The sequence below is a fragment of the Chiloscyllium punctatum genome, chromosome 44 (assembly GCF_047496795.1).
Source record: "Chiloscyllium punctatum isolate Juve2018m chromosome 44, sChiPun1.3, whole genome shotgun sequence".
Lineage (NCBI taxonomy): Eukaryota > Metazoa > Chordata > Chondrichthyes > Orectolobiformes > Hemiscylliidae > Chiloscyllium > Chiloscyllium punctatum.
The window spans coordinates 38,243,320-38,259,526 of NC_092782.1; the positions used below are offsets into that span (position 1 = coordinate 38,243,320).

Consider the following 16,207-nt stretch of genomic DNA (forward strand, 5'->3'; position numbering starts at 1 on the left):
TCTTTACTCGGACAGTGGTAAGGGCATGGAATGCCCTGCCTGCCAATATAGTTAACTCAGCCACTTTAGGGAGATTTAAACAATCCTGGGATAAGCACATGGATGATGATGGAATAAGGTAGGGGGATTGGCTTAGATTAGTTCACAGGTCAGTGCAACATCGAGGGCCAAAGGGCCTGTTCTGTGCTATATTGTTCAATGTTCTATGTAGGACAGCAGAATTCCTTCCCTAAAAGAGATTAGTGAATCAGAGATTTTTACTGCAACTGACAATTATTTTAATGGTCGTCCATTACCCTTTTGATTCCAGACTTCATGAAATTCATAACCAGGTCCCAAGGTATTATCAGGATCTCCGGATTACTAAAGCAGTGACAATACCATTGGGCTATTGACTCTTCATTTTCCACATTCAAGGCAATACATAAGTACAATTTGCTGATTATATTGTAAAATTCACCCAGATAACTTTAGCAACAACTGCTGACCATTATGTAGCAAAAATGTTTCTTTATCGAAAATTAAATTGATCTCATGTAATTGATTTGATAATTATGTTGAAATTCACAAAGACAAATATGATAATCACATTATTCAGCAACTTTGTAACATTGAGTTGTACAAAAACAGAACATGGAACCCTCAGAAAGTACTAATTTAGATGTGGTTTAATTGTGTAGAAAGATAATTGCGAAACACAATGTCTTCTGATAATTCTCTAATGCTTAACATAATAGACTGAGTGGACACCTTCTACAACAATAACAAATTTGTAGCAGAGTTTTAACATTGGCATCTTGCATCTGGTTTTGGCATTTTCAATTCAATATTTTTACCAGATAAAGTATCTTGGAAGACAATCTAATTTCAGTTGAGTAGAAGGTGTCAGAGTTTAGTCAGTACAAACTGGTCTGCATATGTGAATCTGTCAAAATAAAACTGTTAAATGAAAGTTATACATTAACAACAAATCAAGATCCATAAATTTTAAAAAGTAACAATTTGTAAACAATTTATCCTTCTAACTGTTTTATTATCACCAAAGAAAATGTCTCCTTTGTAGGTGAATTCTGGAGTATAATGTGGTAATGTTTTAGAATATAGTTGTCATATCGTTATATTTCAATTGGCTTAATGACTGGTTTTCTATAATGTCGCATGTGTGCACTGGGCTCACTGGGTTTAAATGGAACCATTTTTCCATAAGGTCGTGGAATAGGTAATCCAGAATCACCATCTGGGATATATGCATTCGGCCTCGGCTCAGCTGTTGTAAATACTCCACCAGGCAATAAATGCTTTTCTTCCTCTTCAGTTTCCTGATTTGAGAACAAAATGGAAGTAAATATCTTCAGTGTTTGTTATTAATCCAGTTGCTAAATTTTGGGTGAGCCAAAAAAGTATTATGGATTTGTAGTGTACTGGAATGCACCTAGAGGATGTTTAATCACATGTAAATATTGTGTCTAGGAGAAAGTGAGGACTGGAGATCAGAGTCAAAGAGTGTGGCTCTGAAAAAGCACAGCAGGTCAGGCAGCATCCGAGGAGCAGGAAAATTGACATTTAGGGCATAAGCCCTTCATCAGGAATGTGGGTGGGGAGGGAAAGGGGCTGTGAGATAAATAGGATGGTGGGGGTAGGCTGGGAGGAAGGTAGCTGGGAAGGTGATAGGTAGATCTAACTCTTACCTAAAATTCACAAATCTGATTGCCCCGGTCAACTCATTATCTTTGCCTGCTGCTGCCCCGTCGAACTTATCTCCTCATACCTTGATACTGTCTGTTCCCCCTTGGTTCAGGAGCTCCCCACATACATTCGGGATGCCACCAACACTCTCCACCACCTCCATGACTTTCATTTCCACGGTCCCCAATGCCTCATCTCTTTGGACATTCAGTCCCTGTACATATCCACCTGCCATGGCGAAGGCCTCCAGGCCCTCCATTTCCTCTTCTCCCACTGACCCAACCAGTATCCCTCCACCAACACACTCATATAATTTGGTGGAACTGGTCCTCGCCCTCAACAACTTCTCCTTCGAATCCTTCCACTTCCTTCAAACAAAAGGGGTAGCCATGGGCACCTACATGGGCCCCAGTTATGGCTGCCTCTTCATCGGATACATGGAGCAGTCCATCTTGCGCAGCTACACTGGCACCATTCCCCACTTTTTCTTCCACTATATTGATGACTGTATCAACGCCACCTTGTGCTCCCACAAGGAAGTTGAACAGTTCATCAACTTCACAAACATCTTCCACCCTGACCTTAAGTTCAACTGGACCATCTTGAACACCTCCCTTCCCTTCCTGGACCTATCCATCTCCATTTCTGGCAACCAAGTCAACATGGATATCTACTTCAAACCCACTGACTCCCAAAGCTACTTGAACTACACCGACATCTTGTAAAAATGCAATCTGTTACTCCAAATTCCTCAGCTTATATTACATCTGTTCCCAAGAGGAGCGATTCCACTCCAGGATATCCCAGATGGTCGCCTACCTCAAGGATTGAAATTTCCCCTCCCACATGATCAACAATGCCCTCCAGCGCATCTCCTCCTGTTTCCACACCTCCATCCTTGAACTCCACCCCTCCGAAAGCAACAAGAGTAGAACCCTGCTCTGGTCCTCACATTCCACCCTACTACCCTCCGGATACAGTACATTATCTCCTACCGTTTCTGCTAACTGCAATCGGACCTCAGAGATTTTTTTTTCCTCCCCACACATATCAACATTCCACAGAGACCGTTCCCTTGCCACTCCCTCATTCGGTCCACGACTTCCACCGACCCACCCTTCACTCCCAGCACTTTCCCTTGCCGCCGTAAGAGGTGTAAAACCTGTCGCCAAACCATCCCCCTCACCTTCGTCTAAGGCCCCAAAGGATCCCTCCACACCCGGCAGAGATTTTCTTGCACATCCAAACACCACCTCTACTGTGTACATTGCTCTCTGTGGTCTCCTCTACATTAGGGAGACAGGATACCAACTCGCGGAATATTTCAAGGAACATCTCCAGTACGCATGCACCAAATGACCTCACCACCCTGTGGCTGACCACTGCAACTCCCCCTCCCACACCACCAAGGACATGCAAATCTTAGGCTTCCTCCACCGACACATCCAATCTACCCAACAACTGGAGGAAGACCACCTTATCTTCCACCTTGGGGCCCTCCAACCATATGGCATTGATGTTGATTTCACCAGTTTCCTCATCTTCTTCCCCCCAAACCTTTATCAAAGATCCAACCCTCCAACTTGGCACCACCCTCTTGAACTGGCCTACCTGTCGATTTACCTTCCCACCTAACCACTCCACCCTCCCTTGCAACCTATCACCACCACCTCCCCAGTTACCTTCCTCCCATAGGCCCAGCCCCTTTTTCCTGCCAACGCGCCCCCCCGCCCCCACATGCCAGAGGAAGGGCTTATGCCCAAAACATTGATTCTCCTGCTCCACAGATGCTGTGCTTTTCAAGTCCCACACTTTTCGATTGTAATTATATTGTGTTGAATTTAGGGAGATGACTCTTACTCATAGGTCATCAGATTTGTTATAGTAGTACAAGTGAGCAAAGAATTTCTTGGTATTTAGGAATAATTGATTAGGTATGTTATTCCAAACCAACTACAGTGTTATTTTTGATTTTTTTTAAATTGAACAGTATTAACACACTCTCCATTTAAATAAATCCTAGATTAGTTTTGGATGCAGCAAAGGCAAAATAACAGTAGATTTTCAAGTTTCACCATGGTAGGCAGAAAGCAAATGCACATGCACGTTACAGCTAGATGTGAGCCACCGACCGTACTAAATAGGGTATGCAAGTTGGGATTATCTTAGGCACAGTATTTATTTAAAATCAGATCCTGTGTGCCATTTACAATCTTCAAATACCATAAGATTTCATGATTTGGAGGAGCTGGTGTTGGATTGGGGTAGACAAAGTTTAAAAATCACACAACACCAGGTAATAGTCCTACAGGTTTATTTGGAAGCACTACCTTTCTGACCACTGCTGCTTCAGGTGGTTATGAAGCAGGACAATAAGACACAAAATTTATAGCAAAATATTACAGTGATGCAATGATACATTGATCAAACCTAAATAGTTAAGTCTTTCATCTTAGAATGGATTTGCTGGTTTTGGTTCTTTAATATGTAAATCCCAGAATTACTTTCAAGTCACATTCTCAAAATAATTTAAGGTTTTACAACAAAAGGTGACATCTCAGCTCAGATAATATATGAAAGGTCTGAGGTTAGAGTCTGTATCCAAATCTTGAGTCAGACTAGTTCTATTTCTAAAGTGGAGTTTACAAAATATTACATGTATTGACTGTCTGCATTGACTGCTTGTAGGTTCTGCATTTTTTGAGCAAAATAGAATGTATCTGCAAATATAATTCTGCAAATACAAACTCACTCTATAAATCTCTGTGTATATGTGCATGAAAGAGAGAGAGTGTGCGTGTGAGTGCATGTGAGAAAGTGTTTGCATGTGTACAAGCTTGGTAAAATGTGTGTGTGATGGGTTATAAGCCTGTGAGAGGTGTATGTGTACATAAGGGAGAGAGCGTGTATATGAGAGAGAGAGACTGTGTGTGTGTGTATGTGTGTGTGTGTGTGTGTGTGTGTGTGTGCGTGTCACCTGTGGTGTCACCTGTAATGTGACATGAACACGAGGTCCCGGTTGAGGCCATCGTCACAGGTACCGAATGTGGCAATCAGTCTCTGCTTGGCCACTTTGCATTGTTCGACCTCGGACCTTCGGGTGACCATCCTCCAAGGTGGACTTCGGGACAGGCAACAAAGTAAAGTGGCCAAGCAGAGGCTGATAGCCAAATTCGGAACCCACCAGGATGGCATCAAACGGGATCTTTGGGTGACCCACAGCACTATTCTCCTGTGTGGTGTCTCATACTCTCACATGCATATACATATAAGTTTATAGAGTGAATTAGCAGTTGCAGAATTATATTTGCAGATACATTCTATTTTGTTCAAAAAATGCAGAACCTGCAAGTAGTCAATGCAGGTAGTCAGTCCGTATAATATTTTGTAGATTCCACTTTAAAATAGAACCAGTCTGACTCAAGATTGGTATACGGACAGACTCTAAACTCACACCTTTCAGGCATTGTATTCCACCTTTTGTTGTAAAACCTTAAGTTATCTTGAGAATGTGATTTAAAAGAAGTTCTGGGATTTACATATTAAAGAACTGAAACAGATGAAAGACTTAACAATCTATGTATCATTGTATCACTGTAATCTATAAATTCTGTGTCTTATGGTCCTGCTTCACAGCCACCTGATGAAGAAGCAGTGCTTCAAAAGCTAGTGCTTCCAAATAAACCTGTTCGACTATAACCTGGGGTTGTGATTTTTAAACTTATGACCAACTTAATGACATCGGTCGAGAGTGTGGTGCTGGAAAAGCACAGCATATAAGGCAGCATCTGAAGAGCAGGAGAATCAGTGTTTCAGGCATAAGCCTTTCATCAGGAATGAGGTTTGTGGGCAAGGGGAGGCTGAGAGATAAATAGTGGGGATGGGGGTGCGGGGAAGATAGCTGAGAATGTGATAGGTAGATTAAGGTGGAGGGGAAAGGTGATAGGTCGGTGAGGAAGGTGGAGCAAATAGGTGGGAGGGAAGATGGACAGGTCAAGAGGGCAGTGCCAAGTTAGAGGCTTGGGACTAGGAAAAAATGGGGCTGGGGAAATGAGGAAACTGGTGAAATCCACATTGACCTTGTGTGGTTGCAGGGTCCCAAGGTGGACGATGAGGTGTTCTTCCTTCAGGTATCGGGTGTTTAGGGTTGGGCAATGAAGGAACCCCTGGACCTACATGTCCTTGGTGGAGTGGTTGGTGGAGTTGGTGTTCGACCACTGGGTGGTGGGATTGGTTGGTGTGGGTACCTCAAAGATGTTATCTGAAATGATCTGGAAGTTGGCGTCCTGTCTCTCTGATGTAGAGAAGACCACATTGGGTGCAATAGGTATAGTAGATGATTTGTGTGGAAGTATAGGTAAATTTATAGTCGATGATGTGTCTCGGGTTTCATGCATTTCAATATTTAAGCTCAGGGTCCCTCCTCACTCCATTCTTTCCTAATTGCTCATAAATACAAACAACTGAATTTGTTAGTCAGTATATCTTAAATTGCATTTACTTGTCCTATAATGATTTTCCTGACTGTTGACATAAACTGTGAAATTCATACCTTGTTTTTCATCTCCATCTCTCTTTTGTGTCTATTTTCTTTATCCACTAGTTTTAGCCATTCAGATTCAAATTCTTCACTGGGTGCCATTCCCTGCTCCATCCGTTGGCAACATAATTCCAGAAACTGCTGCTTATCCTTGACATCCTGTTGGAGTTGCATGGCATTGGCCTGTTGCATGGACAGCTCAGAAACCACGGCCATCATCTTTCGTGTAACATCTTTGACCTTTCCTTGCATTTCATTCACCTGTAAATTTGTTGTAAATTCCTCCCAATTCAGACAAATTCATTTAAATATCATGATCAGTTTTAATACTTATTGAAATCAGCTGTCATTAAGCCAAAGTTAAAAATCGCACAACACCTGATGAAGGAGCTGCACTCCGAAAGCAAGTGCTTCCAAATAAACCTGTTGGACTACAACCTGGTGTTGTGACTTTTAACTTTGTACACTCCAGTCCAATATTGGCACCTCCAAATTGACATAAAGTCAGTTTTTCAATAGCTCAGCTTACTAATTGAAATTGCTGTTGACTATAAGTAGTGTGGACTGTAATAAACATTTAAAATTTGAAGTAATTTGATCAGTACGATCTATAATGTCTATAACATTATCTCAGCAGGAAGGCTCAGATAAACAGTTCCCATTGATAGCTACTCACTCTCCCAGACTGATTGTTATCCACTCCTTTGTCTATCTAATCATTGTTCTCTGTCTTTGAGGCCTATCTCCAACTATTGTTTACTCTTTATGCCCTTTTCTCCACCCTATCTTCTGCAGAAAAAACAACATTTTCCTAGCTACCATAGTTCTGAGGAAGGGTCACTGGACCCAGAATGTTAACTCTGACTTCTCTGCACAGGTGCTGCCAGACCTGCTGAGTTTTTTTTCAGCAATTTCTGTCTTAGTTTCTGATTTCCAGCATCTGCGGTTCTTTCAGATTTCTTTTGACATAAACAGATTCTTACTTGTTTAACCTTGAAGACAAAGATAGATGTGAGTATACTGGATCAAAAAAATCTGTTTCCAAATCTCCTTTTTTAATTGTCAGCTTGGTTGAATTTAGACAGCACAAAGAATGAGCATGGTATCAAAGAATTCTGACTGCTGACAGCATAACAGTAACAGATGTACAGAATTTCTTTCTGTAGTTTTGAAACAGTTGTATATTAAGAGAGAGATCTTTTAAAATTTTATAAATATGCCTGATGAGAGAAACATGCAAAATGACAACCAAATCCATGCCATCTTGCACATTGGTTAAGCTCTGGTACAGAGGATTCTTGAGAAATTCTTTGGGGTGGTCTACAGAAATTGGCTGATATCCACAAAAACTGGTAGGAAACCGATTTTTTTTTTTGGAAAAAGAAGTCCATCAGTTAACCAACTTAAAGGACAAATATAGCTTCTAAATATTAGTATGGATTTCAGAGGATTCATTTCTCAACAAATTCCTAATAAGCTATGGTCTCCATTTTGTGTAATTGAACACGTGTTATTTATAAGCAACAGATATGTTGATATCAAACAGTAATGTTTGAATTACATAGTGGGTCCTAGCAGTGAAATTGGCCATCATCTCAAATGGCCTGTGCTGATAAATATATTACATGAATTTTCTCACTAATTATTTTCCCAACCTTGTCTCCATAACTGTAAATGCAATTTTCCTCTGGTGTGTTTCAAACTTTTATTTTAAATGTATTATTGTTACCTGCTTCAGCTAATCCATATGCTGAGTGCACATTCATACCATTGTGTAAAGAAATTCCAACTAAATTCTTCACTTTTAGTAACTATTTAATATTTATTATCCCTTGCTGTGGTTTAATTAAGTGAGTTCTTCAGGTTTCTCCATATTCATCCTATCAAACCTTAACTTTAAAGATCTGTATTAGGTCTGCACAATCCTGATAGTTGTATCTTCTCGATTCTGGTAACATCCTTGTATATTTTCTTCATTATTTCAACGTATGTCATATAGAATGGAGACCTGAACAGCACGCTGCCCTCCCAAGTGTGGTTCAGTCAAGATTTGAGACAAATAACAACTCTCAGCTAAATGAAGGAGAGCATGCATGAATACAACAAGATCAGGACAACAAACAACTTAGACTGGCAAGTGCTCGGCGATGAAAGTTTCAACAAGACAGAGTAATCACCTGCCATGCAATAGTAGTAGCATAGTTATGTCCTCCCTCAACAACATTGAATTCACCGTTGACTTGGGTTCAATTTTATGCTCCTGCTCTATTTATCCATAGCATCTCATTTTTGGCCAATCTCTTCTTACGTTATTATGCATATATTTCCCTTTAATTTCTATAGGTGTTTTTTACATGTAAGTATTGCCTGTTTTATAATTCATTGTCATTCATCATCATTAGCATGCCTTCTTTAGCTCAATTTTCATTCCCTCAGTTGTTTATCCCCTACCAATTTATTTACTTCAGTCTTGCACAATCTGTATCTCTCTCAAACTGTTATTGAGTCGTCTTCATAAAGCACAGAAACAGATCCTTCAGTCCGACCCGTGCCAACCACGCATCCCAATCTGACCTAGTCCCATTTGCCAGCATTGGACCCATGTCCCTCTAAATTCTTCCTGTTCATACATGCATCTAGGTGCCTTTTTTAAATGTTGTAAATCCACCCACCCTCAACACTTCCACTGGCAGCTTCTTCTGTACAACCATCAACTTCTGCATGGTAAAAGTTACCCCCAGATCCTTTTTAAATCTTTCCCTTCTCACCTTATGTCCTCTAGTTTTAGTCTCCCTCATCCTAGGATAAGAAGACCTCATATATTCATTCTACCCATGCCCCTCACTATTAAAAGCGTAGTTTTAATAATTCTTCCATGGCATGTGGACATCGCTGGTAAGACCTGTAATTGTTGCCCATCTCTAATTGCTCTTGAACAGGTTCAGCCATTTTTGGGCACATTTGAGTCAATCACATTACTATTATATTGTGATCACTGTTCCTTAGATATTCTTCCACAATTACTTTGTATTTGTTCCAGATTATTTCTCATTTCTAGGTTTAGCAATTTGGTCTCCCTTTTTGGGTTTACATCTTGGATCAGACAGGCAACACCAGCTTTCCCTTAATGTTGCTGTTGGCTTAGTTAGAGGTATTTGGAAATTCTCTATGCTTAGAATTTTGTATTCTTTAATCATTTCATTATATATGTCTATATATTTCATTCACCAGTTCCTTTGCATTATTTGTTAACCAGTACTGCACTGTACCTCTAATAAAGTGATCAGTCCCTTTCTATATCAATCCATATGGGCTGTGTTTTTAATCTGTTAAAAATGTCTTTTCTTTGTACTACCATTATCATGTATTTCATTAACACACCAACCCACTTCCTTCCCTATCATTTCTAAACAAATTATAGCTTGAAATAGTTATGTCCTCTCTATATCCATGTTTTTGACTTGCATATTGTATTTACATCCTGCTTCTAATTATTGCCTTCAGGTCCCCATTTATTTATGGATGCTCTGCGTTTTTATTTTTTATTCTGGCTATCTCTCCACTGAGCATCCTCACATGAACAAGGGTTGCTAATCATGACTTCCCACATCTCTCTGCTATGATATCACAAGGAGAAGAAGCAGTCCCAAGAACTACCCTAGCTGGTTTTGGGATTGAATACACACAATGGTATTATTAAGTACTCTTAGCCGACTAAGCTAACTAATCCCTTCTTATTAATGTATCCATCCCCCTCAACTAGTGAAGCCCTTTCCACAGTCTTACTCTATGAAGACCTGGGTCCATGTAAAGCTCCATTATCTCCCATTACTAGTGTCAGTATTCCATTAACTAATTTGTTTGGCCCAAAACCCTTATTTAGCCAGACATTTGCTTTCCATATGTTTTCCTGTAAGTTATTTTAAATAGTTTGGGTAATAATTCGGACATCAGTTACCACCCTGTATGTCCTGCCTTTTTTTAATGTTGTGCCCAGTTTCTGAAGCATTCTTGGCAAGAATGGCAGGTTTTAAAATTTGTTTTTTTTAAATTTGAAAGCAACTGTGATGGATCATGAATAACAACTACTAAGCACTACTCCATTGCTATTGTTTTGTTCATTTATCTTTTTTCCTTTTTAAAACAAAAACTCCTGTGCAAATTTAGTGCCCACCAGTGGGGCATTAAGTAGTAGAACAATTTCTATTTCAAACATTCAGTGTTGGTGATAAATATTCTTTGTGAGTTGTAACATGTCTAGATGCAGAAAATTGTAGTACAGTAACATCTTTTATATTTTTCACACTGGACCTTGATGTCTGAATGCCAATTATTTCAAACTTAAGTGATTAAGAGCTGAATTGAGATGAGTTAGTTAATTTCTTTTCATTCTATACATTTAGAGAACAATGTCAGAAGTGAGACATCCTGCAGATTCAGCTACATATGAACTCTGGCTCTGTAGATGTAAAGGCAGTAATTAATACAAGTTCCAATTGCTGTTTTCTTTATTTTAATAAGTCCATTTATAAGATTAATATTTATATTTTCTTGTAAAATTTTTAATGTAAACAATGATAAGTGGCAAAAATGTGATCATTGACATTTGCAAATAACTAAACTGAGTAACAGTTTAGCAGTGTACTATTTAACATTTCAACATACCTTTTTGGCTAAGGTCAGTGTGTCCTGTTTACCATTTATTGCTTTAGCATTAATTCGTTCAGAAAGGCGTGTCACCTGATCAGTGATAAGATCCTTTTCCAATAATTGTTCCTCTTTTCTCACTAGTTTTAAGTCCATCTGCAATGATGGAGATAAGAGTTAAATCAACAGAATATCTATGCACAGCAATTTGAGATGATGGGCTGAATTTTGTTTTTTGCTGTGTGAGCTGTGTTGAATTTCTTAGAAGCTACATCACCCCAAGGCCTAGTAAATTTTCTCACTGTGTAACTTACCAAATGTACCTCAATAGCTATCAACCTCACCCCGATGGTGATACTCATGACCAATTCTAGCCCCATCTTACCACGTGTCATTCCTGGAAAACTGTTGGGATACCTTGGAATTAATAGATATTCCTGGCACCGTGCCATCTTTGAAAACCCTTTGTGCACCTGGACAAGCTCTGCAGTCTGCAGCTGCCCTGCATGGTTCCTGCCATTTGCCCGAGGCAGGGCAGATGGGAGAAATTGGTGTCTTGCTTTGCGGGCAGGGAATGAGCGTCCAGCTGAACATGGTGGTGCCTGGTGTCTGGCTGAGTGGGAAAGGTGCACAAAGGCAAAGCAATGCAAGGCAGGTAGTTTCAGAGAAGACAACGTCATGGTAGTGAGAGAAGAGCCAAATGCAACCTGGTCCAGTCCATGAGCTGGGTGTCTTATCTTGAGAGCACAGTCTCCTTGCTTTCCCAATGTCAAGGTAGACCTCAATGGACGTCATGCATGATTCTTCTATAAATTTTGCTATGGCTGATGTTGCTCATATCCCATTAAGATTCCACCCAATGAAAAGGAATAATTTGTGGAGTGCACCTTTATACCTAAAGGCCAAAAGCTCAAAATACCAGTTTGAGTTGATAAAGCTGGTGACTAGCTTTTGTTGGTTTAAAAGGTTAAAAAAAAATGGGAGTGCAAAAGATGTTTACAAGAATAACTGAGCAGGTACATCCACAAAAAACAAAATAGGCAGCAATTCTAAATGGTAAGATCTCTAAAATTATCAAGTGGTTAAACTGGATAAGTGGAATAAAGATGTGGCCACAAGATAGTCAGTAGTAATTCAGGAATTCAGAAGAAATTTCTTTATTCAGTGAGTGATGCAAATATGGAACCTGCAATAATGTGGAGTGGTTGAGGTAAGTTATATAGATGTATTTAAGGAAAAGTTAGAAATGTGTATGAGGGAGAAAGGAATGAAATATCATATTTTGACTGGATAAGATAGATAAAGGTGGGATAAGACTCATGCAGAACAGCTGAACGGTTTGTTCCAGGTTGTAAATTCAATACAGTTTTGTAGGTTGGTGTGGTGTTAATGTATTCTTCTTTGTTTGTATTTTACTGGTTTGTTTTGCCAGAAGGAAATTGAGAAAGTTGGTTAATAATTTCCTGATTTGGGGAAATTGTATCTTAGCAGCATGGTGTGGTAAACTGGATCCTCTTTTTGTGATTAATACCATGCTGAGACTTTTCCCTAAATAGTAATACCATATCATAAGCTGAGCATATGTCATTGTAGTCTGCATTCCTAAAACAGTACTGGAAAATATTTTTAAAACCATCTAAAAATAATGGCATTATTTTCAATTCGAGGAAATGTATAATTTGTATTGGTAGCTCAACTGGCTTGACAGCTTTTTGATTTGATTTATTATTGTCATATATACCTAGGGACAGTGAAATTTTTTGTTTTGTGTGCAGTCCAGGCAGATCATACCAAACAAAATGCATTAGTATGATAGAACAGTGAGGAATACAATGTTATGGCAGAGAAGGTGCACAAATAGTGAGAGCAACATTAAATTTAAAATTTGAGCAGTCCATTCAGAAGTCTAATAACAGCAGGGAAGAAGCTGTTCGTATGTGTGTTTAAACTTTTGTATCTTCTACCTGACAGAGGTTGAAAGGGTTTATGACCAGGGTGGGAGAGATCTTTGGTTATATCAGCAGCCTCCCAGAGGCAGTGAATAGTATAGACGGAGTCAGTGGATGGAAGGTTGGCTTGCGTGATAGGTTTGCAATGCAGAGTAACACCAAAAGTATGAGTTCAGTTGCTGCACTGGCTAAGGTTACCATGAAGATCCCACCTTCTCCATCTGTTCCCTTCCACGAGGTATGGGGCACCTCCGGTTAAACCATTACCAGCTGCCTTTATCTGTCTCTCTGAGAAAGCAGCTCTATGGTTGGGGTAGGATTACCTTACCTCTTAATAATTTATGACTAGTCTTCAAGTTACTGGAATATATTATTGTGTATTCTTACACTTTTTAGCTAGCAGCTGGACTTTCTTTTTAGCAACAAATGTAGGTATAAGGTTCTCAGTTCTTTGAATGAAGGCAAAGGCTCATAGCTGCTATTGCTACAGCACTGATCATAACATTAGTACTGGAAGGATGCATTTTATGGACAGACTCAGGAAATAAGAAAAGCAGTTCCCATTGGAGTGAAAGGTAAGGCTCATAGTGAGCAACAGATGAATAAAGATACCAAAGTTCTAATTGAGAATAAAAAAGATTCGCATTCAGTTAACTAGATAGACAACTGAGTTCAAGTGAATGTGTTGAACAGTATAAAGAGTGCGGGGGAATTCTTAAGAAGGAGGTCAGGAAGGAAAAGACAGGATATGAGACAGCCTTGGTAATTAAGATTAAGGATAATCTAAAGAGATTCTACGAGTGCATTAAGAGGAAGAGAGCAACTGGAGAGAGAGTAGGGGCTCTTTTAAAAATAAAATCAAAGGTCATCTTTACGTTGAACCTCAGGAGATGGTAGAGATATTAAATAAATTTTTTGAGTCCATTTTTACTGTGGAGAAAGAAATATTGATGTTTTAAAAACAGTTCACATTACAGAAGAGGAAGTGTTGGAGGCCTTAGAAAAAAACAAAGGTGGATAAACCTCTGGGACCTGATCTACTATATTCCAGGACTTTGAGAGAAATTAGAGAGGAAATTGCAGGGCCCCTTGCATAAATATTTGTATCATCTATAACTAAGGGTGAAGTGCTGGATAACTAGAGAGTGGCTAATGTTGTGCCTTGACTTGAGAAGGGATGTAAGGAGAAGCCTGGGAACAACAGACCTGATGGTCTGACTTTGGTGGTGGGTAAATTGTTGGAAGCGACAGAGAGAGGATTTATATGCATTTGGAGAGACACGGAATAATCCAGAATAGCCAAGATGGGGTTTGTGAGAGGGAAATTGTGTCTCACAAACTTGATGGAGTTTTTTTTGAGTAAGTTATCAAAAAAATTGAGGGCAGAGCGGTAGATATTCACTTGGACTTTAGTAAACCTTCAAGATTCCGCATGGTAGAATAGTTAGTAAAGTTAGATCATACAGGAATCAGGGTGAGCTTTCCAATTGGATACAAAATCGGCTTAACAGTAGGAGACAGTGTGGTGGTGGGTGGGTTATTTTTCTGACTGGTGACCTGTGGCCAGCAATGTTCCATTAGTCTACTGTTGTTTGTCATCTTACATAAGTGACTTAGATGAGAATATAGAAGGTTTCCTGATGACACCAAAATTAGTGGTACAGTGGACAGTGAAGAAAGTCAAAGTTTGGGAGAAGATTTGTAGCTTGGGTGCTCGTTGCTGTGGTTCTGTTCGCCGAGCTGGGAATTTGCAAATGTTTTGTCCCCTGTCTAGGTGACATCCTCAGTGCTTGGGATCCTCCTGTGAAGCGCTTCTGTGATGTTTCCTCCGGCATTTATAGTGGCTTGTCTCTGCCGCTTCCGGTTGTCAGTTCCAGCTATCCGCTGCAGTGGTCGGTATATTGGGTCCAGGTCGATGTGTTGTTGATAGAATCTGTGGATGAGTGTTTTGTGTGCACGACTACACGATCAGCTATCCTTAGTAGCCGCATACACAGATGACAAGCAACATGAATTCGACTGGGACAACACTACTATTATAGGGCAAGCCAAACAGAGAACAGCCAGGGAATTCCGAGAGGCATGGCACTCATCCACAGATTCTATCAACAATCACATCGACCTAGACCCAATATACCGGCCACTGCAGCGGACAGCTGGAACTGACAACCGGAAGCGGCAGAGACAGGCCACTATAAATGCCAGAGGAAACAGCACAGAAGCGCTTCACAGGAGGCTCCCAAGCACTGAGGATGTCACCTAGACAGGGGACGAAACGTTTGCAACACAAATTCCCAGCTCGGCGAACAGAACCACAACAGTGAAGAAAGTCATCTTAAAGTTAAAGGTCTTGATCAATTGGGTCAATGGGCTGAAGTGTGGCCGATAGAGTTTAATTTGGATAGATGTGAGATATTGTGTTTTGGTAAAACAAAGGCAAAGTTTCTACAATTAAAAGTAGTGTGTTGGGTAGTTTTATTGAACAAAGAAACCTTGGGGTTCAGATACATAATTCTTTGAAATATGCATCACATGTACGCAGGGTGTCTAATCAGGCATTTAGCGCACTCATCTTCATTGCTCAGTCCTTTGAGTATAGGAGTTGGGAAGTTATGTTGATATTGTACACAACGTTGGTGAGCCCTCTTCTGGAGTACTTTATCCAGTTCTGGTTGCCCTAGTATAGGAGGAATATTGTTAAGCTAGAGAAGGTTCAGAAGAGATTTACCAGAATGTTGCTGGGAATGGAGGGTTTGAGTTATGGGGAGAGGCTGGATAGGCTGGGATTTTTTTTCACTGGAGTGTAGTAGATTGAGGGGTGACCTTTTATAGATGCTTGTAAAGTCACGAATGATATGAATAAGTGAATGGCAGGTGTCTTTTACTGAGGACTGGGGATTTCAAGATTGGGGGCATATTTTTAAGGTGAGACGAAAAATATTTCAAGACATGAGGGGCAATTCATTTACATAGAATAGAATGAACCTCCAGAGTAAGTGGTGAATGTGGTACAGTTACGACATTTAAAAGACATTGGATAAGTACATGAATAAGAAATGATTGGAGGGATATGGGCCAAGTGCAGGAAGGTGCGACTAGTCTGGGATTATGGTCTGCATGGACTAGTTGTACTAAAAGGTCTGTTTCTGTGCTGTATGCCTGTATGATTCTATGACTGAGGTACAAGAAGACAAATAACTCTAGTTGCTCCATAGTATAGTTGTGGATGCAAGTGGAGAAATTGAAAAGCTTTTTTAACACTGTATTTTCTAGCTAAGTAACTAATCAAAAAGACTTGCAAGATTTTCTGTATGTATTTTCTGGATGTGTTAATTTTTAAATAAATTAATAACTTAAATGGCATTTTAAAACTATTAAAGGTAAG

General features: G+C 39.8%; 1 protein-coding gene across 1 annotated transcript in view; it reads right to left on the bottom strand.

Annotated features, from left to right (window-relative positions):
* Positions 1-647: 647 nt before the first annotated feature.
* ccdc146 (coiled-coil domain containing 146) overlaps positions 648-16,207 on the bottom strand; it is a 154,581-nt gene continuing 139,021 nt past the window's right edge. Inside the window, exons 18-20 of the mRNA XM_072562660.1 lie at positions 10,892-11,029; positions 6,239-6,487; positions 648-1,319 (exon numbers count right to left, since the gene is read on the bottom strand). Of these exons, the coding sequence (XP_072418761.1) occupies positions 1,116-1,319; positions 6,239-6,487; positions 10,892-11,029 (591 nt within the window). The 3' untranslated portion in view covers positions 648-1,115. The remainder of the gene's footprint in view (positions 1,320-6,238; positions 6,488-10,891; positions 11,030-16,207) is intronic.